Source organism: Pocillopora damicornis, chromosome 5, assembly GCF_964200805.1.
Source record: "Pocillopora damicornis chromosome 5, jaPocDami1.2, whole genome shotgun sequence".
NCBI lineage: Eukaryota > Metazoa > Cnidaria > Anthozoa > Scleractinia > Pocilloporidae > Pocillopora > Pocillopora damicornis.
The window spans coordinates 2721253-2743167 of record NC_142674.1 but is presented as its reverse complement, the minus strand read 5'-3'; the positions used below and the strand labels follow the sequence as shown (position 1 = coordinate 2743167).

At 38.3% G+C, this 21915-nt stretch overlaps 2 protein-coding genes across 8 annotated transcripts; one reads left to right on the top strand and one right to left on the bottom strand.

Annotated features, from left to right (window-relative positions):
* The first annotated feature begins 971 nt into the window (after positions 1 to 971).
* LOC113686590 (uncharacterized) lies at positions 972 to 10900 on the top strand. 4 transcript variants are annotated; one of them, XM_089207314.1, is made up of 11 exons: positions 972 to 1411; positions 3445 to 3962; positions 4693 to 4842; positions 5621 to 5768; positions 5941 to 6027; positions 6567 to 6720; positions 7188 to 7363; positions 7998 to 8103; positions 8401 to 8446; positions 8960 to 9014; positions 9551 to 10900. In XM_089207314.1, exons 1-11 carry the CDS (start codon positions 1108 to 1110, stop codon positions 9697 to 9699), a joined length of 1893 nt encoding a protein of 630 aa, XP_089063440.1. In that variant the 5' UTR covers positions 972 to 1107; the 3' UTR covers positions 9700 to 10900. The 4 variants fall into 4 exon arrangements, with proteins under 4 accessions (XP_089063440.1, XP_089063439.1, XP_089063438.1 ...); XM_089207313.1 differs by having other exon boundaries at positions 3442 to 3962; XM_089207312.1 differs by having other exon boundaries at positions 972 to 1438.
* Positions 10437 to 19854, bottom strand: LOC113686587 (fibronectin type III domain-containing protein). 4 transcript variants are annotated; one of them, XM_027204226.2, is made up of 10 exons: positions 19719 to 19854; positions 17944 to 18030; positions 16708 to 16998; positions 15528 to 15851; positions 14520 to 14622; positions 13413 to 13615; positions 12656 to 12797; positions 12434 to 12564; positions 12047 to 12202; positions 10437 to 11810 (listed from the first exon to the last, which is right to left on the bottom strand). In XM_027204226.2, the coding sequence occupies exons 2-10, from the start codon at positions 18002 to 18004 to the stop codon at positions 11062 to 11064; spliced, it is 2160 nt and encodes a 719-aa protein (XP_027060027.2). In that variant the 5' UTR covers positions 18005 to 18030; positions 19719 to 19854; the 3' UTR covers positions 10437 to 11061. The 4 variants fall into 4 exon arrangements, with proteins under 4 accessions (XP_027060027.2, XP_089063437.1, XP_089063435.1 ...); XM_089207311.1 differs by having other exon boundaries at positions 17944 to 18095; positions 19719 to 19843; XM_089207309.1 differs by lacking the exon at positions 19719 to 19854 and adding an exon at positions 18997 to 19229.
* Between the last annotated feature and the right edge of the window lie 2061 nt (positions 19855 to 21915).

The window sequence follows — 21915 nt, the reverse complement described above, 5'->3', positions numbered from 1 at the left end:
TGTCTCGTAAGGAATATTCCGTTTATTGGGATAATTTATTGTGCCTTGTGTTACAGTTCTCAGAGAAAAGATGAAAAAGAGAAAAAAGTTTAAAGCATTCACTACTGCGGTGAATTTTCTACACTTAAACGAGTCATTTGCCCAACTTTTTTTCATTAACCACTTAAATCCCAAAAAATTAGTATTTATACTCTCCAAACTGATCTCTCTACATTTCTTCCGGTGCTGAGAAGGAGAATTTGTTTTACAATCAGGAGCTTCTTAAATTGGTGATCATTTTTATTCTTTTTCATGACCTTTACATTTGATTTAAGGATGATGCCATGGAAAGAAATTAGAAATTGGTCACTCTGAGGAGTTAAAGGATTAAGATAAGGCAGAAGTCCCATCAAAGAGGGATTGCTCAGCAGTTCTGTCCCCTTAGAAGTACAGATACCCAAAGCATTGTGTGATACATAACAACTTCTACAGCGACGAGGAAATCTATCATTATGTTCCTTTGATCAATATTTGCGATAGTCTCTTACAGCGACACTGGACGAATGTAATCTTTCGATTTACACCTAAATTTGATTGCACTGCTTTGTTGGGATTAAAGTACTGAAATCTCAATATAAAAAATTAAGCAATTAATCAGCCAAAAGGGTCTCAGAAGAATGCAGTGTCATTTCCGCTACATTATTGTATTATATTAGGTATACATCAGATCTTTCCACAAATTTCTCGTGAGAATTTCTCTTTTCAGTCATGGCAGAACCACGCTGTAGAATATTTTTTTTGCCTGAAGTTTTTGCCTGAACTTCAACATGGCTTGTTATTTTCTTCGTGCGGCACCATGAATAATTTTTGTTACCTTTTTTTCAAGAGCTTAGATAACATTTGTCAAGTTCAACCGAATCCGCCCAATATTAACTTCCTCGTTCAAGTTTACCTACGGTTGCCACGATTTAATGGCCGCGTACCACGTCATGCCTGTAACATGTCTATATATAAAGAGATCCCTGGAGTGTAAAGGGCTGTAACTAACTTCTGTAACAAACCATTTTGTTCAACTACTTTGTTGCAAATAATCTGACGGTGTTGCTACTTTGAAGACTAAGAAAAACGATGAAATTCGTTGCCATTATCTTCGTGCTGGCTTTGTTTGTTGGAGGCAACGAGGCTTGGTTAAGGCGAAGAAGAAGGCGCACTCCTACCCCTTGCAGACCTCGTAATTGTCAACTTGGCGCCTGGTCGCAGTGGAGTTCGTGTCCTTGCGGAGCAAGTGGAACTCGAAATAGAACAAGAAGAATCATATGGTCAGCAACGTGTGGAGGTACATGCTTTTTCCATCGATCAGAAATGCAATTTTGCAAGAGAGACTGTCAGAATTCGGGAATACCTACGAGAAACGGTTGCCTCTGCCCGCATGGTTTTCTGGGAGCGTGCTGCGAAATTGGTAAGTTGAGTTTAAAAAAAAAATTGTAAATTATTTACCCAAGGAGGATCTAATTCTTGAACATTGTGATATTCTGCACGAAAGCAGTTGTTAAATATTGTTAACGGTCGAGGTTGAATTGACTGGAGTCTCCAAAACTTCAGTGGGAGTTAACTCTAATGATGACTTCCGCATAGGTTGTTAACACATCTGTCCCTTCCATAGAAAACAATCATCTGGACAGTCGGACCACACAATCAATTTAAATCACTCTAAGCTAACAAAAATTGAGCAAAACCACCGCCACTCTTCATCGTATGAGACACAAATAGGAGATTTTTCAAGATTATATGGTGCTTTTAAAATGCAAATGTTAGCGTACATAAATCAACCCTTCGGTCTTTCGCGCAAAAACTTGGAGGGAAATTGCTTCTAACAACACATCGGGGCTATCGATACCCTAAAAAATATTCCCAATTTCATCACTTTCACAATTTTTTTTCATTTACCACTCTTGACCAGGCGGCATAAAAGAATTTTGCAATACTGACCCAATTTTCCCCTCATGAAATATCAGTGTATTCTTAAATTGGGCAACACGCAATATTGTTTACTTAAAATTCCAAAAAAGGGTTCAGGTTTGACGCTTGTCTGTATACCTAATGTCAAAAATTAAAGACGAACAAAATAATTTATAGCCTCATTGTGAGACAGAAAATGTCGTACACCTGGGTAACAAAGACCCTGGATACCTAAATACTCAAAGCCGCTGCCCAGGCCTAAAGCACGTTATGAAAAAGTCATGCTGGATCATTTCAATAAATTGAATTCGCGGCATATAATTTCATTATTTTTTAATGTTGCTATTTTACGGTAAATCTACGTCAGTGTGCACATGTCTGTCAATTCTCTAATTTGCTAAAATTTATCAACTGCAGTGTGGTTAAGCAATTGTGTTCCAGTTCCTGGCCGGTACTAGCTTTTACGATACTAACTCTTACCTACTGTTTCTGTAGTTACAAGATACTGTCTGTATGACTTTCACACTTTTCTGTCCGAATTTTCGCACACGTATACATTATTGATTATGCTCCCACGATTTATAAAGACTGCTCATAGATTAAGGCACTTCGAATCTTTCATTGTGTAGCTGTCAAACTTTTTAGAAATAATCGTTGACGACATTAACGAGTTTGCTATGTCTTAGTAACAGAAGTACGTCATCGGATTGGGACAATATTAGCTGCTACAGGAAAGGTTTCATAATATAGTTAACAATCAAATGACGCGAGTACAGTAATAAAATCATTTTGCACTTGACAAGGCGTTAACAATATAAGATGATTTTGATGAATTAAAGACTTCTCAATCGTCATCAAAATGGAGTACATTTGTTTCACGTATAAGGTAATCAAAAATATTTTTCGGCATCTTTACTACACTAAACACCTCAATTTATTTAAAAAACATTACACAAAGCGAAGTAGTGATTTAATTGTAAATAACTATTAAGCGTTTTACTGTAGCTCCAGCTGAGAAAAATCAAAACAGTTTTTTTGTTGTCTCGGAGCTTAACTGTTTGGCGGTAAACCCATCGACCCTTTCACTTCTAGTAGGGCTGATTAATTCACTTTTCCCAACCATTTCAATAACTTGTCCAACAAACAAGTAATAGAATTATCATCTATGAGGGAATTATTTTGATAAAACATCGAGGAAATGCCGTTATTAAGCAGGTACCAGAAGATCAGCAATTGGGTATCAAGTCGAGGGATTTATGTCCTTAGCTTTGCACTGAGGAAAGAAATGAATATGTGATTTCTCTTGCACTTTCCAGACTCAAATGAGCTATTTAACCCTCCTGATGACGAGAGAGATGTTGTCAGTGGAAAGAGAGACTGTTTAGAGATTGGGCATGGGTCAAATAGCATTATGTAAACAGATTTGACGATGGAAATCTGATTCCGTCGGTTTATTTTGCAATGCCAACAATGCTAACATCTTAACCTCGTCACATTATTCAGCAGTACCTTTAACAACAAGAGGAGAATTGTGGACAACAACTGCAACAAGTCAAACGCCAACACCAAGAACATCAGCTACAAAACCAAGATCAAGATTAACGCCACTTGAAACATCAGCAACAGCAGCACCAGCAACAACAAAAAGATCCTCATCAACAACAACAAAAGTGGAACAAATACACCCATCATCGACAATTTCAACAGTATCAACAGAACAGTCACAGTCAAACGCAACATCGAGGATAACCCCAGCAAGACCATCAACAAGCGCCACAGCTTCATCGTCAGCGATACCATCCGCAAAGCTTCCACCGGTGCATTTCCCAAACTTTCTTTCTTTTAACAATGGAAACTATAATGTATCCTGGATTTACAACAGTGAGACAGACAGATTACACTTTATGATCGATGTCATGGCAACCGGTTGGGTTGGGTTTGGTGTTGCCCGTCGTGCTCCGACGGGCATGCAGGGATATGATGTGGCGGTTGGTGGAGTTTTAAATGGATTGGCTTATTTGCAGGTAAAACAAAAAAGTGTAGTTTTTTGATTGAGCTCAGAAGCGAGATATATTTCAACAGAAAGCTATGACACGACGAAAAATATCGACTGAAATTTCTGATTTCATTATACAATGAACGGCTGAAAAGACAAGGAGAAATGGGTGAAGGAATACAACAGAAAATTATATTTAGTGATGATATTTCCAAGAAAATCAAAAATTTAAAATTGAGATCACCTGACAAAACTGCACGATAATCACGATTTTAACACTTTAACTCCCAAGATTTCTTTAATAATTCTCCTTACTGTCTGCCATACAATTCTTATGATGTCAATTTGGAGAATTTGGTATCGGATCAACCAATAATCCTTAACTGATATTTTACTTTATTCTCATCACTTCTATGCTTGATGTTGTGTTGATTATTGTAAGGAGAAATTCTCTCTTAGTCACTCATGGAAGGAAAAAGGTTAACCTCTACACAACAACATCACTACGGATGTTCTCCATGATTTTCTCTACGCATTTCCTAAGGTACTGACACAGAGAACTTGTTGAACAAAAAAGAACTTCTTGCGTTTGATTTAGGAGTAATATCGCAAGAAGAAATTAGATGCTAGTCACTCTTAGAGGTTTATAACGGGGTAAACGACTATTTCATCCCATATACTGATATTACCAAAATGATACTTATTTGACTAACTTATATGCAAGTAAATATAATCGTGTTTTACTTTGGTTGAAAAAGGATTATCTCACAGTTGGCCCTGCACAACCTCAAGTTGACAGTCAGCAAGACTGGGCATTAACTTACGCCAAAGAAGAAAATGGAAAAACAACATTGCAGTTGTATCGTAGGAGAGACACTAGAGATCTAATAGGTGACGTCCGCATACAGGTAAAATAATGAGCTTGTCACCTGTATATATTAAACAATTATTAGATTCGCTTTTTGTGATGTCCAGAATTATCAAGGTCGAGGTAGGGGTTATCAGCTCAGCCTTCAGCTTCAGCCCATAACCCCTAGTGAGAATATAAAAATTGTTTTATCATGTATTGAACGAAAACAAATGGCCCCGACAGTAAATGGAACTGACAATTTATTTCTAAACGTGTAAAAATATATGCGAATCAGCAAGCAACACAAAGCACGCGAACTTGACATGATTACCCTTAGAAATCATGCACCCCGGTCACACATGACATGATTACCCTTGACCTTGAGTGTCTGCAGTTAGCTGACGTCCTTGGCGCTGAACTCGAAAATTCACTGAATGCTTTCGGCTAATCAGAAAAGAGATAGTTTAAGACCAGAAATCCTACCATGAGAAAAATACGTCATCACCTGACATCACAATACTTAACAATTGGTTCAAGGCTCGAGCAACTCTTACGCATCTTTCGTGCTCTCCAAACTTCCCGCGTGCTTCATATCTCGATGAACGCACAGCTGACTTATGACTTAACTAATTGTTTTATAACATTTTCAACCCGATGGAAAATTTTTTTCTCGAGGGATTTGTTTGATGACGTTATGAGCGTGCACAATGGGAATATGAAGCACGCTCACGCAATTGAATTTGATTAGACAAAGTTACTAGCTATGTTATGAAGCAGATCGAATGATGGAAAATACATCTAGTTTCACTTGTATGTAATAATTTGATCCTCTGCAGCAAGGAGCACCGATTTTCCTTATATGGGCATACCATATAACGAATGACGCCCAGTCAGGCCTATTGACATTCCACGGTGGCGGATCCAGAGGTTTCAGAAACGTTCTTCTAATACCTGTCATTACACCTACAGTGACAAGTCCATCTGGTAAGTAACTGCCACCGTTGTATGAGCTGAGAGAGCTGTATGATAGCGATATGAAAGCAGAACGGAATGGTATAACAAGGTTACCATGCCCACTGATAATCAGCTTTCAACGTCGCTAGAGATGATCGCACTTAATATCACAGCCTAAAAGTGTGCTTTTCTTTATCTTGAGGTTTTCCATCCGCGACACTCCAGCCATCACCATCTCCAGCTTTTGGTGGCATGAATGCGACATCGTCTACAAAGCCACCCTTTACAGGTACGCAAACGTTCTCGAACTGGCTAAAATTATGGTACCTATTTACTTTTCTGATATAATTCAGTCCAATACATCAAATGCACTCAAGAATCAATCTCAGCCGCGCTGAAGCGCCAGGAGGCGAGTTCGTTCACTTAAACCATCACTACTCCGCAATCCTTCCCTTCCTAATGTTGCATAAATCGAACAACTCTAGAAGCTGCTAAAATGAGTCCAATGCTGACACAAAAAAAATTCTCAGCTTTACCCATTAAAAAGCTACACATTTGGCTATCCTTGCAGATTGATGAAGGGAATTTCGTGTTATATCGAGATAAAAGCCCCTTCAATTAAAAATTTTCCCTTTCTTATCATTTGTTGGCTAACAGCGTACCGATCTTTAAAGATAAAGCTACTGGTTAACCACTTTGGGCCCCTTCTTGGTGTAGAGGACGCAAGAAAAGTGGAATAGAACACCACCCCACTAATTGTTTTCATTGTTTACCTCGTTCAAAGGCTGGCATGTTCGACGTTCCTTTCATGATTTTTTTTTCTGACAGGATGTGGAGGAATATTAAACATGACAAGTGGAACATTTGCAACTCCTGGATATCCATTTTCCTACACTAACAATTTGAACTGCCTATGGACTCTTCCTATCCCTACCGACGGCGTTTTGAGTCTACAGTTTGAAAGATTTACCACAGAGCGGTGGTACGTACATAAAGGAAACATGAGTATAATTGTACCAGAAGAGCAACTTAAAGTTTGTTAAAAGTAAGGTCGGATTGCTTTGGTCTTGCTATGATACGCTCAAGAAATCTTGCACGAACCTCTTAACCAACTAGACCCCAAGCTATAATGAATTTCGACTCGATCATTTGCATCCTTGGAAAGTGCACTTGTCAGGAAAAAAAAACTCACTCGTTTTATCCCCAGAAGTTACTGAAGATACTTGAATGAGTACTTGTTGGTCATGGTTAGAATTTGCAAAAAATCTTTTAGTACTTCCTTGACAAGTGTCATTGTCATTTAACAGACAGTAAATGTTTTGGCTCCATTTGCAATGGCACTTGTCTATCTAAGGCATTGCAAGATAAATACGGGAAAAAAATTTTAAATTAAACTCTGGTGTTGTAAATGCGGTCTAATGGTTTCCTTTTCTTTCTTTTCTACGGAAGCTGTGATTTTGTTGAGCTGACAGTCCGCACCGGGCAGTTAGCAAGATTGAGTGGTTCTAGGAACGGATTCAACATCACAGTAAGAGGCGACAGAAGTCGGGTACTCAGTATCAGATTTACAACTGATGGATCGGTCACAGGACTTGGTTTCTTGGCTCGCTACGTCATAATATTCGGTGAGCAAACTATAAATTCTTGGAGCAATTACACCATGACTATATGTATATAAAGCCTTTTGTGTGTGTACGTGTTGATCCCCTAATAGTTCACTCGTATCAAGAAAAGCGGATCACCTGAAATTTAGTATTTCATCTCGAACATTGTCTGTCCTTTCGGGATTACACAATTGCAGGATGAGGTAAAACGCAAGCAGTATAAAACAATGACAATGAATAATAATTTGAAAAGATTGACAGGAAAAAACTAAGCAGTTTTAGAGACAACTGATTGCTTTACAATAGATCACTCTGACTAGCGATTCTTATCGCCTTCAGTTGCGCAAACCGTCTGATTTCTAGTTTGCAAAACTGATCCTGCATCTATGGTAACTTGAGGTTCCAAGTTGGTCTTTTGTTATTTGTCTTAAATGTGTGGGTAACTCCTGCTAGGCCAACTCCTGTCGATGTCCATTCAAGTAACATAATATTTTTTAGATGTAGAACAGAGAACATAAAATTACGTTTTTGGCGTAAAACATGCCCATGCAAGTGTCAAGGCTTAGATTGAAGAACTTTTAAACCACCTCCAAAGCTTAGAAAATTAGGTAAATTCTCGAACAATAACAATGACAGTTAAAATTTCGTTTTTCAGTGCCACAGCCTACATCTTTTACTCCTTTTAACAACGTAACCTCGCCAAACACAGTACAACCACCTTCAAATACCACACTTGTGATCTTACCAACGGAAGTTCGAAGGTAAGTTTCCAAATTTCATTACTTCATGTCAAACAACTTGGCTTAGTTCGAGTCTGCCTTAAAAAATCGTATTTAAAATAAAGAACTATGCTGCACCTGTTTTAGAAAAGTTTCGGTTGACATTAATGTTTGTTTCATACATAGGAAAACACTTATTTAGATTTATCATATAAACAGATATCTTAAGGCTGATACGTTTATTTCGGACCATCATCATGTCAGACCCGGCAAATCAGTAGATCCTTTGAGTGACATTTTACACTAAAGTTTTACACATGATCGTATTCTTGTTAACAGAGCTCTTGTTGATTTACTCGTATCTCTTGGTCGAATTATCGTGAGGGTAAGTAAATGTCTCTTTTCTCATACGAATTTATTTTCGCGCACTGGTACCCCAATCAACTCCCACGATTGTAAATCGAAAAGTACGATCACCCGCAAGCTGACGCTTGCCGACCAATTTCTCACGCCTTACAGATAAAAAATTGTTAAAAAAAGCTTTCGATTTCTGATACCCTCAGTAAACAGCATTCTCTAACCATCAAAAAAAAGGTATGGGCAAAAGATCTTAATTTTTCCATAGCGTATGCGAATAGAGTATCTTTGAGGAGATTGTGTCAGAACTCTACGCATCGCCTTCAGAACTCTTCAGAATTCTTCGTTTATTCCCGACGCTTCTGCAAAATATACCATGTTGCACCTCAAGGAAAATAAACCCGTGGCTTTGACTTGAAAAAAAATCCCAGCAGTTACTAATGGAGACTAATTGATCTCTTCAAACTTTGGGACCAGTTTGAGCCTTGTAAAACTCGTGAGTGAATAAGCTCCAAATAATTATTACTTTATTCTTCATCAGCTCCAAGGACTTATCCAAGGAGAACTAACTAACGACGCTTTTGAAAATTTCCGAAGTAAGTGAAGTATTTTTAATCAAAATCCAAAAGCCAAGCTCTACGGTAGAAAATAATTCATCTTTATTGGCCATAAGTCTAATCCGTTGTTTTTCAAAACCTCTCCCGACCCAAGTCCTCGAAGTGATGTGTTTACTCGAATCAGACTAATATTCCATTTGACAAAAATAACGAACACTGCATCGTAGAAGAATATTAGAGCAGTTCATTCTAACATTTTAAAATGTATAACATAGTTCCGAGTTCTAGAGTTAGGGAGAAATGGTAGCAAAAAACATTTTAAAAAAAGAGAAAGGCCAAAAAAAATAGATTTTGATGAAACGAAACAGTTAGTGGATGGTCAGGTTCTCGGTTAGTGGAGAAAAACAAAAATATGGCGAGTGAGAGATAACCTGAAGGTTTTTTCCCTTCTTTTGCTGACTGCCTGGGAAAAGTTAATCAGTGTGTAGCAAAGGGGTGCATCTGAATCAAAGAATCTTCTCGAATTTGAAATCCAGCGCCCTTAACTGTATTAAATACCGCTTTTGTTTTGACAGATGACACCCTGCTGATTTTACAGCAAGCTGAGAGGCAGTTGGCAAGGCCTAGTGGCAGGTATTTCGGAAAGAGGGCGATACACGAGCTACCTGACCCAGAAGAACTGGCTCAAATGATGGACGAGATTCAACGACGACTGTTAGACTAAGATCGTTTCATCTAATCTGAAGAAGCCTGATTGAGGACCTTACCTTTTAATGTAGTGACGAAATTTTCAACACCGAGATAAAACTGAGCCAAGGAATTGACTTTCCTTAACCTTTGTTATTTCCTTTAAGAGTATCATTAGCAATGATATAGCCATAGTGCTTAACCCTTTACACCATAACATCAGTATTTACATTCTCCATACTGTTCTCTGTACATTTACTAAGGTGCTGACACGGAGAATTTGTCTAGCAGCCAAGTGTGTCTTGAGTTGGTGATCATTTCTTTTATCCTTGTGACTTTAATGAGTGATTCAGTGGTGATATTGTAAGGAGAAATAAGACCCTAATGACCCCTAAGGGTTATTGAGTTTTTTGTCCTATTGGGCGAAATAGGTCAATCAAACAAACTTTATTTATAGAGGGTAACAACTAATAGTGAACCGACCAATAAACTTGTGGCCCTCTTAATTAACCCTTTACAGCCTTACATCAGTATGCATATTCTCCATACTGTTCTCGATACATTTCTTTAGGTGCCGACAAGGAGAATTTATTAGACAATCAAGAGCTCCTTTAATTGTTGAACATTTCTTTGATTCTCGTGACTTTAACGAGTGATTCAGGGGTGATCTTGTAAGAAGAAATTAGATGCTGGTGATTCTTAAGGGTTTAAGGGTTAACAAGTAGGTAAAAAGCCCCACAGTAGTTATTGCATAGCAAACAAGCTCACAACGCACTGTAATCAAATATAATAAAACTTATCAAACGTATGTTAACATGTAAAATTAGATGCTAAAATTGTTGATAGTATTAAAAAATGGAACAAGCTGTGATAAATGCTCAAAAATGAAATATTTAGGAGTAGCGATTACATTATTCCTCGATGTTGTTGACTAGATATTATTGTTACCAAAATTTTTGTTTTTATTTTTTCTCGGGTTTTTTTTTTTTTTTTTTTTTCACTCTGCGTATGACTTTCGCGATCAATATTTTTAGAAACTGAAAAAGCCTTCTAATCTTTTTGCGGTTCACATAAAAAAGGCATGCTTTACTGTGAAGATTGTATAGCTTATATAGCTTATGAAAACAAAATGTAGGTTGCAGTCTGAAATGTGTAAGTTCATACATCTTCGTGCAATGACATATTCTCTGCGGAGATATAATTTCGTTCTTAATGAATAAAGATTGCAACCTTGTCAATTCTGTTCCCTAAGTGACGTCAATAACGAGCTCAATGGTATGATCTTTTACAAGGAAATCTCTGCAACGGATTCTTCTTCAACAGGTTGAATGACATAAAGTTTAATTTGCGAAAATGTTTAGAAGCATTTCTCGGAATGAGTTCATCTGAAACGCAGTTTTCACAGTTTGCTGGACACGACTTCATCCTGGGTATTTCCGCTACCCGCTGCTCCACTAAGAGTATTCTCTGCCATTGGTGAATAATACTCCCCAAGGGGAGAGGTCTGTAGACTTTCCTGCTCGCTTAAGTCGCCCTTGTTCGCCATGGTTTGGTAATAGTCTGACGAAGTTGGGCCACTTTTTTCAGCAGCTGATCCATCAGATCTTCTTGTCACAGGCAAAGTATTCGATGCATCCATTGGAATGTAATCCTGTGGCGTAGAGTTATTTAAGGTTTTGCTGCGCATTTCGTTATCCATCGGGACGTAATCTTGTGGCGTAGAATGATTTAAAACATTATTGGACCCGCCATTTTCCATTGGTACATAATAATCTTTCCCACGTCCCTTCGTTTGTGCATTTGACGCAATACTTCCAGGTGGCACTTGCGTGTCATTTACAAGCTCGAGATATTCAGGAAGAGGCCGCCCAGGATTATCATACTCATGGCAATTTTTCATGGTTCTAAAATCCAACTTCTCATATAACCCACTATCATTGAGGTCCTGCTCAGCGTCTATTGGTTCATAACTTGGTATTGCCGCAGTTGTTGGGTCAAGTGCTTGATACTGGGGGAGGGGAGGGAGAGTAGCACGTCTTCTTGCTCCTTTTCCTCCCGCAACTTCTGTCGGATTCGTCCGAGGTACGGATGAGTTATTTTGACGTACATCCAGGTATTGTGGAGTTTCGTCCGTAGCATCTGATCTCTCTTAAAGATGACAAAAAAATTATGTGTCATACAAGATAGCAATTGTTGAGCATGCTTAGTCAAATGTTATACAGTAAATCAAAGATTTCTTCGTCTCCCTTAAATATAAAGGCCTTTCCACAGATGTCTTTGAAAAAGAAACTTCATCAACCCAAAACGTTTTGAAATTTGGCATAAATCAGTCTTACAGAAATTTAACCTTAACATAAAAATGTTTTACTTGAAGAACAACCCACCTTCATTTCCTCTCGCTTTTCTTCGTTTATAAAAAATTATGATAATAATAATTGCCACAATTAAAAGTACTCCTAGGACAGTAGTTGAAATGATCCACAATGCATTATCTGAGAAGAATCCACGTCTTGAACTTGGGGCAAGGCTGGTTGGCGGGTCTGATGAAATTTAAAAAAAAAAAAGAAATCAATTTTCCTCATAAATCTTGTGTTTCTGTTACTCTTATTTCATTCTCTAGCAGCTTCCTGTGTGCTTTACAACAGAAAAGAGCACACTCGAGGCTCCTTTATTTGTTGAATAACGCAATAGAAAGTTGATGAAGCGCGTCTATCAACGTGTGTCTCAAGACTACAACACGGAGGAAACTAGGAGAAGAGTGTTATTCTTACCCTCAACTTCAACCCAAACAGACGACACATTCATTCCTTGATCATTCTCTGCAACACACTGAAACACAGCGTTGTGCCAGCTCTCCACGTGAATCAGATGTAATTTGTTCTTCTCTATTTTCACCCGAGAGCTGCTCAGATACGAGAACAAAAATAAAACTGGTTTAAACATAACAAATGCAGTCAATCATCAAGGAAAAATTTTGAAGTCATTTCCCTTACTCTGAAGCGTTAATTTCTTGTCCATTTCTGAACCATCGATAGCTAGGACTTGGGACATCATCTGCGATCAACATCACGGATAAGTTTTTTGATCTCTGTACTTGGATTTTCCGATGAAATCTGACTTTCCATTCGGGAGAGGCTGCAATTGGAATTAAGAAAATAAGTAGAGAAATGAAAGAAAATACTTAATTTATTTAAGTAATTTATTCTAAACTACGATGAAAACAGTTGTTACCACTACTTCTCATTAACGAGAAGAAGGAGTGGACTTACAAAAATTTGCATATTCAGAGGTGATTCTAACCTGTTCCAGACTTTCAAATAGGTAAACGAAGCGAAATAATAAACAGCGCGATAGTAGCGGCAGAGTGAGGTTTGGGTCGGGTCACGTAACTTCCATCGTAGCTACTCCGTAAATCCTATAGCAGGATTGATAAGTTTTTTGTGAATGACCCCAAAATCAACAGTCGCTGGGTAAAAATTGAACGCAAAGAAAACTTGTTATAAACTGATCATTTACGTTAGCCCGACGTTTGCCGTACGTGTTATTCCTGTGTAGCTAGACGTTTACCAGGCAGAGGTTTTAGTTATACTATCCATCAAAATCTTGGAGACGTGCCTGATATTTAAACTTCTGATTGGGCTCGTTTTCTGAGAATTGTTTAGTTCATGGGTTTTATTGACTCAGATAATATATCTGAAAATGGAACAGGTTTGCCTCTCATTAATAGCAACAAACGACTTCAAAACAAACCTTTCACTGTGAGGTAGGTGGAGGCCGACACACGCTCCATCTCAGACGCAGAAACCGCTGTACATGTATAATTCCCCTGATGTTCCTTAGAAACTTCGTCGATGAACAAAAGCCTGTTGAAATGTTCTCTCGGAAGATGATACTCATTGTCGTCGTCGTAAATCTTTTTGCCATCTTTCCACCATATGATTTTGGGTGGTGGCCTTGAGATAGAAGAAAAGGAAGTGGTAATGCTACCCGAGAATATAACCTTATGCGCCGCGCAATCTCCCTGTATCAGCTGATTCCGAAGCGACGCTCGTTCGTCACTTTGCGCGGCAAATGATCGACGCCCGGTAGAATAGATGACGACTTTGATTTGCTATAACAAAATAGATGTTGATTATTCGTTGTCTTCAATATTGTGCACACGTTACGCCTTCTCCTCCATGCTTACGAAACGTCTGCAAATACAATTTCAATCTGATGACGCAGCAATTCTGCATCTATCTCATTATGTTTTTAGCGCACAATTTAGCAAGAACAGACGAATACAAAATACAAGCAATTTCTGTTGTCTAATGCTGATGTTAGTGCTGGTAAAAACGACAAGACAACTCGAAATAGCAAACTCATAGTCCAACCAACCAGTCGAAGGAGCTACGGAGACCTCAGCATCTGCATGCTTTGTCATTGTTAAGAAACGATCATTGGTTTACTTCCTCAAGGAAGACTTTTTATAATCCTTTTCTATATAATTTTGTCAAGTTTATGTACGGGCAGATGTTTAGAAGAGTTGGTTACTAAAATAATTCAAAATTGGATGATATGTACTTTATATTTTCATTATTATGTTTGAGCGGTTGACTTAGATTCGAGTTATTTCGCTTTCTTCAGAAATCCCTCCATGATAAGACACTTCACGACGAGAACAGAGAGCCTGAAAAAGATGTTTTCAATCCTGACAGTATAGAAACAAAAGTGTTTAACTTGAATATTGGTCGATAAAATAGATTTTTTCCTTCTTTGGAGCGTGGAATAAACATTCATGCAGACGATAAAGTTAATAACTGGTAAAATACATTAATTATTACTTATACAAAAATCAATCTGGTCACATGTTCTTACTTTGCTACAGCCAAACAATAAAGTTTCTTCGGATATCCTTCTCTGGCTTCTTCAAGGGGCTTCGGCGCAAAATAAATAACTGGTGAAATCTTTTCGGTTGATTCTAGGAACAACAACAAACACGACAACAAAAAAACAATACAAAAGAAAATTAATTAAAGATTTAGCTGTGAAATTCAAGAAACAGAGTGTCAACCATTGACATGCTTCTTTGACCCTTTTGGGCCTAGCTCTGGTTTACTGGCTTTCAAAGAAATACTGAAGGGGACAGTTAAGCTGATTATTCTCAATCAAAGAGAATATCAATGGAAATTGAAATATTACAAAGTAAGGGACAGTTACATGGAATCGACGCAGTTGCTAAGATTTTATAGCAACTCTGTAAATTCTCAACCACGTAAGAACTGACGAACCTGATGAACGAATGCTCCTCAAAGAAAAAAAGGTACAAGATCGCTCAATTTGCAAGAAACACCCTTAAGAACGGCAATTTAATCTGCTTTTTTTTTCTTGACTTTTTTTGTTTTCAATACAGGTGAAACCAGCTAGGTGTACGTGTATCTAAGAAAGGTGTCTGTAGTGAATTCCACGTTACCCTTTGTAGATAAGAAGTGATGTTGTAATTATGATAAAATGGTGTGGCACACCTAGTGCCGGTAAGCTGGTGTAACCCCTTCCCCCCCCCCATCTCTCTCTCTCCTCCTCCCCCTCTCTCTCTCTCTCCTCCCCCTCCTCTCTCATTCTCCTCCCCCCCCTCTCTCTCTCTCTCTCCCTCTCCTCCCCTCCCCCGATGAAAAATTCACCCGATTCTTTCATTTAAATTAAGAGTAAAATTTAAACCTTTAACCTCAAAGAGTGATTGGCTTCTAATTTCTCCTTACTGCAGCGCCATTGAATAAAACAATTGGTTAACACTTTCTCCTTGTCAATACCATAAGAAATGTAGAGAGAACAGTATGGAGAGAGAACAGTGTGGAGAAAAAAGAGTTAAACACATAAAGTTCATACCGTTTCCAGTAAGTTGAAATTTCACCACATGTGAGTATCTTTCTTCGTCACTCGTGGACATCTCGCAAGCTACTCCATTCATGCCATTCACTTTCTTAACGTCTGCTTTCGTCGCAAACATGATCACAAGTGTTCCATCCATCGTCACCGCTGTACGGTTGTCCTCAGGAAGAGGATAGAACGCGCTGGGGTCGGAGGAGTCATAAAAAACCCAGCGGTAGCTTACACCAAAACTAGGGTCGTGGTTTGGACAAGGAATTTCAATAGGTTTTCCAAGGGTGACAGGGGCGTTCTTGTCGTTAGCGTAGTGAAATGGGCCGGCAACTGGAAGAATAAACGTACATGTACATGGAGAAAATTTGATCAGAATAAATCAGTATTAACTACAATGCCATCATTGCTGCAGATAACGCATGATTCCAGGACTTTCTTTTCTCCGTTACTTGGAATAGTTAACAGACTTTGGGGATGCTTTCAACTAATGGTTGGCACTCCCCTTGATTCACGCTTAATTCGAATTTGATCATTTAAACGGTAATTGGGTTCACTTGTCGAGAGAGATAAAAAGTGAAAAATAAAGAGAAACTCTGACTGACTGAAGTTCACACCGATGGACAGCGCCTAAAATCAAGATTTTTTGTTCCAAGAAGGTGATACACTGATGCAAGGCCGTCCCCAAGAATTTAAGCTTTATTCAGCATATTTCGGGCAAAGTCAATGACACTGACATAAGTCCATCATTGGTGACGCGACCTTTCTTTGAGATATTCAAGGTTGTGACAAGCATTGATTCAAAGGCAAATGTACATGTCTCCAGCCGTAAACGCGGCCTAAAAGTGATACAGTCAGGGAATATCACAAAGATGCTCTTACACAACTCCATACATGGGGACATGGTGTTACACTGCGCAGGCCCACATTCGGGCAGCCCCAAAGTGAGATAAATAACATGCGGCTTCAGGGTACGATTTCCCGGATATTCAACTACCGTGATGCACTGGTTACAAGTCCATTCCCGAAATGACGGCCTGGGCGCGAGATTGCCGGGGAAAAGTTAACGATGTCCAACGACAAGTCAAAACCGAGAAACTTTCATCAAACAGAGATGCCGGGATTTTTAATACGGACAGTGCTTGAGTGCAGAACTCAGAATAACGAGACTCTTAAAGATGCCACAAACCTGTAACACGAACTTTCAACTTTCTGCTGAAATCCTCACCGAAGCTGTTTTTCACGATGCACTGGTAAATTCCGCTGTGAGTATCATCCAGATATCTTCCCGTAAGAGTCCCGTCCTTCATCATGTTAAAGTGATGATCAATCGAAATTTCCTGTCCGTTCAGTTTCCATTTGTGCTTAAAAGGAAAGGATCCAACTGCTTTGCATGGAAAACGAAATCCAGAGTCTGATCGAACATCTTCAGGCTTAATCAAATCCCTTGATGGAAAATCAGTTATGACTGGTGGCGCCCCTAGAAGAAGTTGAAGAGGAGAAGTTTGCTAAAGCCTCCAAATTGTTTCACTAATGCTGTACTGAAATAGTTACAGCCAAAGGAGTTGGAAATCGTTGAATAATATGATTGAAGCGCCATCTCGGAAGTAAGGATGGCGTAGTCATCGAGAACCTTACACTCCCATTCGACTTCAAAGACCTGAAGTCACATGCTGTTCGATTCAAATCCTTGCTCCGAGAGCATTCTCCAATTACTGATTTTGCCCCCTCAAAAAACATCACGCAAACGCACAGAATTTCAAATAATCCTTGCTATACATAAGCCTACAGAGAAGATCCTTAACTCAGTGGCATTGAATAAGCAAATGACCTTCGTCTTATCATTTACAAGGAACAACCACCTCGTGTTTAGTCTGCCACAACACGACCACATTAATAGAGGGGGGAAGGCTCTAAAGAAACTGTTATGCTGCATTGATGGAGGGTATTTCAAGAGAATTTGGTTTTATAATCTGTGTTAATAATTTGAATTTGTTACGTAGAGTTCTAAAGCTGAAGTTTCGAGCATAAGCCCTTCGTCAGAACGAACGCGCGATTTTATTTGCGAGCATTTAATTTTTCATCCGATTCCTCTAAGAAACTGTTCGAAAGTCAGATTTTTTCACACCTGTTCAATCAATCCTATATCTTTTTCTAAATCGATCTTGGACAGATTAATTAATTAGATAGGTCATTGCATTTGACTAAATCAAAGTGACGTAAACCAATCAGATACGAATAGTAGCGGCAGCCGACCGTTTTTCAATACTTACTCTAATTGATCAGATAAGGCCTTATAATTTGAAATATATCTACTTAATATAAACCAATCAGAGGCTAGTATTAGCGGCATCCGACAATGGTGCCATTAAGAGTCATATCACACCAAGATAAGACTGGACAATAAATTCAAATTTATTCTTACCTGACGTGGCGTTAGTTATCCTCAGAAGTAGAATAAACCAAGCTGACAACGGACGCAGCATCGTTTAAATAGTCGTTGTGTTAATTCCTGGGAAGACCAATACGACAAAATAAGCAATCAAACGGACAACCATATTGTGACGTTATTTGAACCTATAATATAAGGCAAACGGCGAAAAAAGGCCCACTTACTATGTATTTAACACAATTGATTATTAATCATTAACAGTCTCCGTTGCAAAGCAAACAAAATGTCTTCGGTTCAAATTATCCAATCGTACTTTTCCTGATTACATTTTGTTTGGCGAGGAATTTATACGGCAATCATTACAATCTCTTTATATAAATTTACGATTTCCAGATAAATTTATTTGTTTTGTATTTTGTTTTTTTTTTCGGTAAAAAAGCTACCTGGACCAGATGTGCACGACTGATACACGCGCGAGAGTAATCCACGCGCAAAGTCAATGACCTTCACGCAACCTCATGTTACTTAAAAAGTACACATGCAGCCTATTTAGCTTTTCTCGAGTAAGAACCACAACTAAAATCTTCTGAATTTTACTCTGGCCTCGAAAATCGTTTTAGATCAGAACATGCGATAAAACATACTCTGCTTAGTCGAATGAAAGTAAATCAATGAATAAACAAATAATTTCACGGGAGCCTGATTTAATTTCAAACCGAAAGAAATTGAGGCAAACGAAGAGGTACAGCTATAAATGGCGAGGAAATATCTCGCAGTTATTCCATTCGATTAGCGTTACAGACTACGCATCAATTTCGAAAGAATAATACGCTTTTTTTTTTTTGACAAGTCGCATTTGTATCAGATAACCGTTGTATAGAACCGATTCTTGAATACAACCTCTAATTTCCAACCAAAATATATAAATCAGTAACGAGTTAGCACAACTTAAATAGATGATGAACTTTCGCTTGGTTTAAACAGAGCCCCTCGGCGACGAAATGACCTTACTTCACTTATCAAGAGAAGTATTCCACTTCGCAACATTATATAATTTTTTTTTTAAAGCAGTCTGCTTCGACTTACCTGTCACATCTAATTTACATTCAAATATCTTCCTTTATCGACAAACAATCGCCGACAGCGGTTACATTGCTTACAATAGTTCAAAAGATATTCTGCAGCTGCTTCGTCTATGAGTACATATCACATCCAACAAAAGAAAACGAAATAAACCTTACGGCCTGAGAAAGTGTGAGCCGCCATGTTCGGCGAAAACAACCAACACACACTTTTCTTTAGTTTTTGTTCTCTCGTTAAAAATTAATCACTTTGGATTCTGCGAATTGACATATCATTAATGATTGATTTTTTAATACGTCGTCAAATAAAATAACTAATTTACGAACGATACAGCCAGCAAAAGTAGCTAAATGATTTCATGTAGTTATTGCAGGTAACAATAACAAAAGATTATTTGACTTTTAAGCGGCGAGTATTTGTAAAACAATTGTTGGCAGGACAACAAAAGTTTAAGCTACAAATGAGACCATTGCTCTGAGCATTTCACCCCGCAGTTTTACAAGTGCCAGTTTTTTCTCTATCCATTTCGCCCGGAAATACATAATAACAAATCAAATTTACGAGCCCTTCGGCTATTTGCATCCAAAAGCTGCCGGTTTTCGCCAAATAAGTGTAAAAAGTTATTCTCCAAACAAATTTAAGTAGCAATGAATAGGAATGAATGTTTGATCGAAATATCTAGATTCCTGCAAGTTCTAAAACTTAATTTTGTATTCTGCACTCACCCCGTTAAATTTTCCGCGACACGCTTGATTCTTATTTTTCAAGTGAACTCTGACCCAAAGTTTTTCGCTTTGGTCAACTGATCAACTTCTGAACTCGTTTCAAACGCAACTCATTATGGAATCATGACAAGAGAAAGGTTTACAACTACTTGGTATGCGGTCATAATAGCAGATCACAAAAGAATTAACATAATAATGTCTAAAATTGACCGCGTGCAGTATCCATGTAATCGTCCAGTACTTTTGAAAAGCAGACTTCTTAAAGAGACCTAGCAGGTTACTTATTCCCCATATTTAAAGGAAATTTTGAAATTAGATTTTAAAAAAAACTATTTTTCTTTTTCGCTTTGTTTACTTTTAATACAAATCTTTCATTTACTTTAGCAATGACGTCAGACGAACATGCAAAACGTGGGTTGCTTTGATTTAATTGGACTAATCCAGTCGCATAGGCTAAGAAGGAGTAAAAACGAGGAAAAGTAATAATAAAAACGTCAGAAGGATCTATCCTTCAATTCGGGTATCACTGGAACTTATGTTACAACCTATGTCCTCAGGCTGAGGATACGTGAAGCTTTCTTTTCAGTGTCCGGTTCAACAGAGTTCCCTTTATACAGGTTTTACGGTCAATATATTCTTCCAGAAAAAGTTAACATTTACGCCCAAAAACTCCCGCGACTTCAAATCAAAGAAGAGATTCAGATGATCCGATTCGTTCAGGACCAATCCAATAGGACACTATATAATTTCAACACGGCCAGATATTCCAAAATTGTTCCTCTTTTCTTACCTCTTGACAAACCCCCCTCTCTAGAATCAACTGAGCCAACCGAGAAACGGTGGACAGCTCTTTTCATTTCACAATAGGAGCGTCCTCTGTATTGCCTTTTTGACTTTTTCTCTTTTTCTACGAGAGGATTACACCTTGACCTTATTTCTGCGCAGTTGAGGGTCACACTAAGGAAATGAAACAATCCATGATGACATGCGAATATATTCATGAGACGCGCGGGCCTTGGACAAGTCAGTGACTGATGTACTTAGTTCATTTTGACATGAAATGTTATCTATTTCAGAGCTCGCGCACGGCATACTTTCGTCATAAAAAGGATACCAAAGCAAAGTAAACAAGCTACGAACTTTCCTCTCAACTGCATTCATATGGAAATTTTGCAAATACAGGTTAGACATGGGTCTCGATCGAAAGAATATGCATTCATGCACGGTTATGTCGCGTGGTAAGTAAGCGTGACATTAAATTCCATTTGAAATTTGGAGTCATTTGGAATACTAGTTACAGCACAAGACATTAGAGTGACGATGCTGTGGATCGGCGAAGCTTGAATGCTTATTTTCGGTGCAGTAGCTTAAGACCTCACTTGAACCATTATCAAAAAATTAAGGTTTTGAAGATAAAGAACTGGACTTGACTGATTGAACAGAAGAATTACGAAAGGCTCTTGGCAACCGACTGAAAACCAGCCTTGGAAACTGAAGGGAGAGGATGCTACAAGGAGAAAAAATATTATTTTCAATAGAGTTCATTCACAGTTGAATTTAATATAAATTGGCTACTCCCCCAAAGAGGCTCTTCGGGGCCAAGTTGGCTTTTCTAAAAGCGATCCAAGGAGTTGAACTCGGGGAAACTGATAACAAATATATCAGGGTGGAGGACTTGAACACAGAACCACAAGATTACAAGACAGGGCCCTACCCACTCGCCTGCTCTGCCTCCTCATCAAAATTAAGATGGTTTAATTAAATGATCCAGAAAGATATTTTAAATTATTTATTCGAAGTTTGATGAAACACTGATATTCAGCAATGTGCCGTTAACTAATGACCAGGATAAAAAATTTCCAAAATTAAATCTATCCCGTCTTAGTGAGGACTATTCATAGAAATGTCACTCACATAAAAGCAACGACAGCACTTCATCTACTGCAATTGAGCTGGAGTACAAAATACTTCCTCGTCGATTAAAATTACATACCATACCTGTTTTCTGGTTTATTATCTTAAAGACGCGTGTTTGTGTCGGGCCGAACATAACCACTCCCTGTGAAGTGATATTTCATTGCCACACTACTTATATCTACGACTACTTATCGGATTGATGAAGAAAAAGCTGTACAAATAAATACATATGTGATATTTAGGCTGAGTCATTCTTTCTCGATTCAAGTGAAGTTATCAG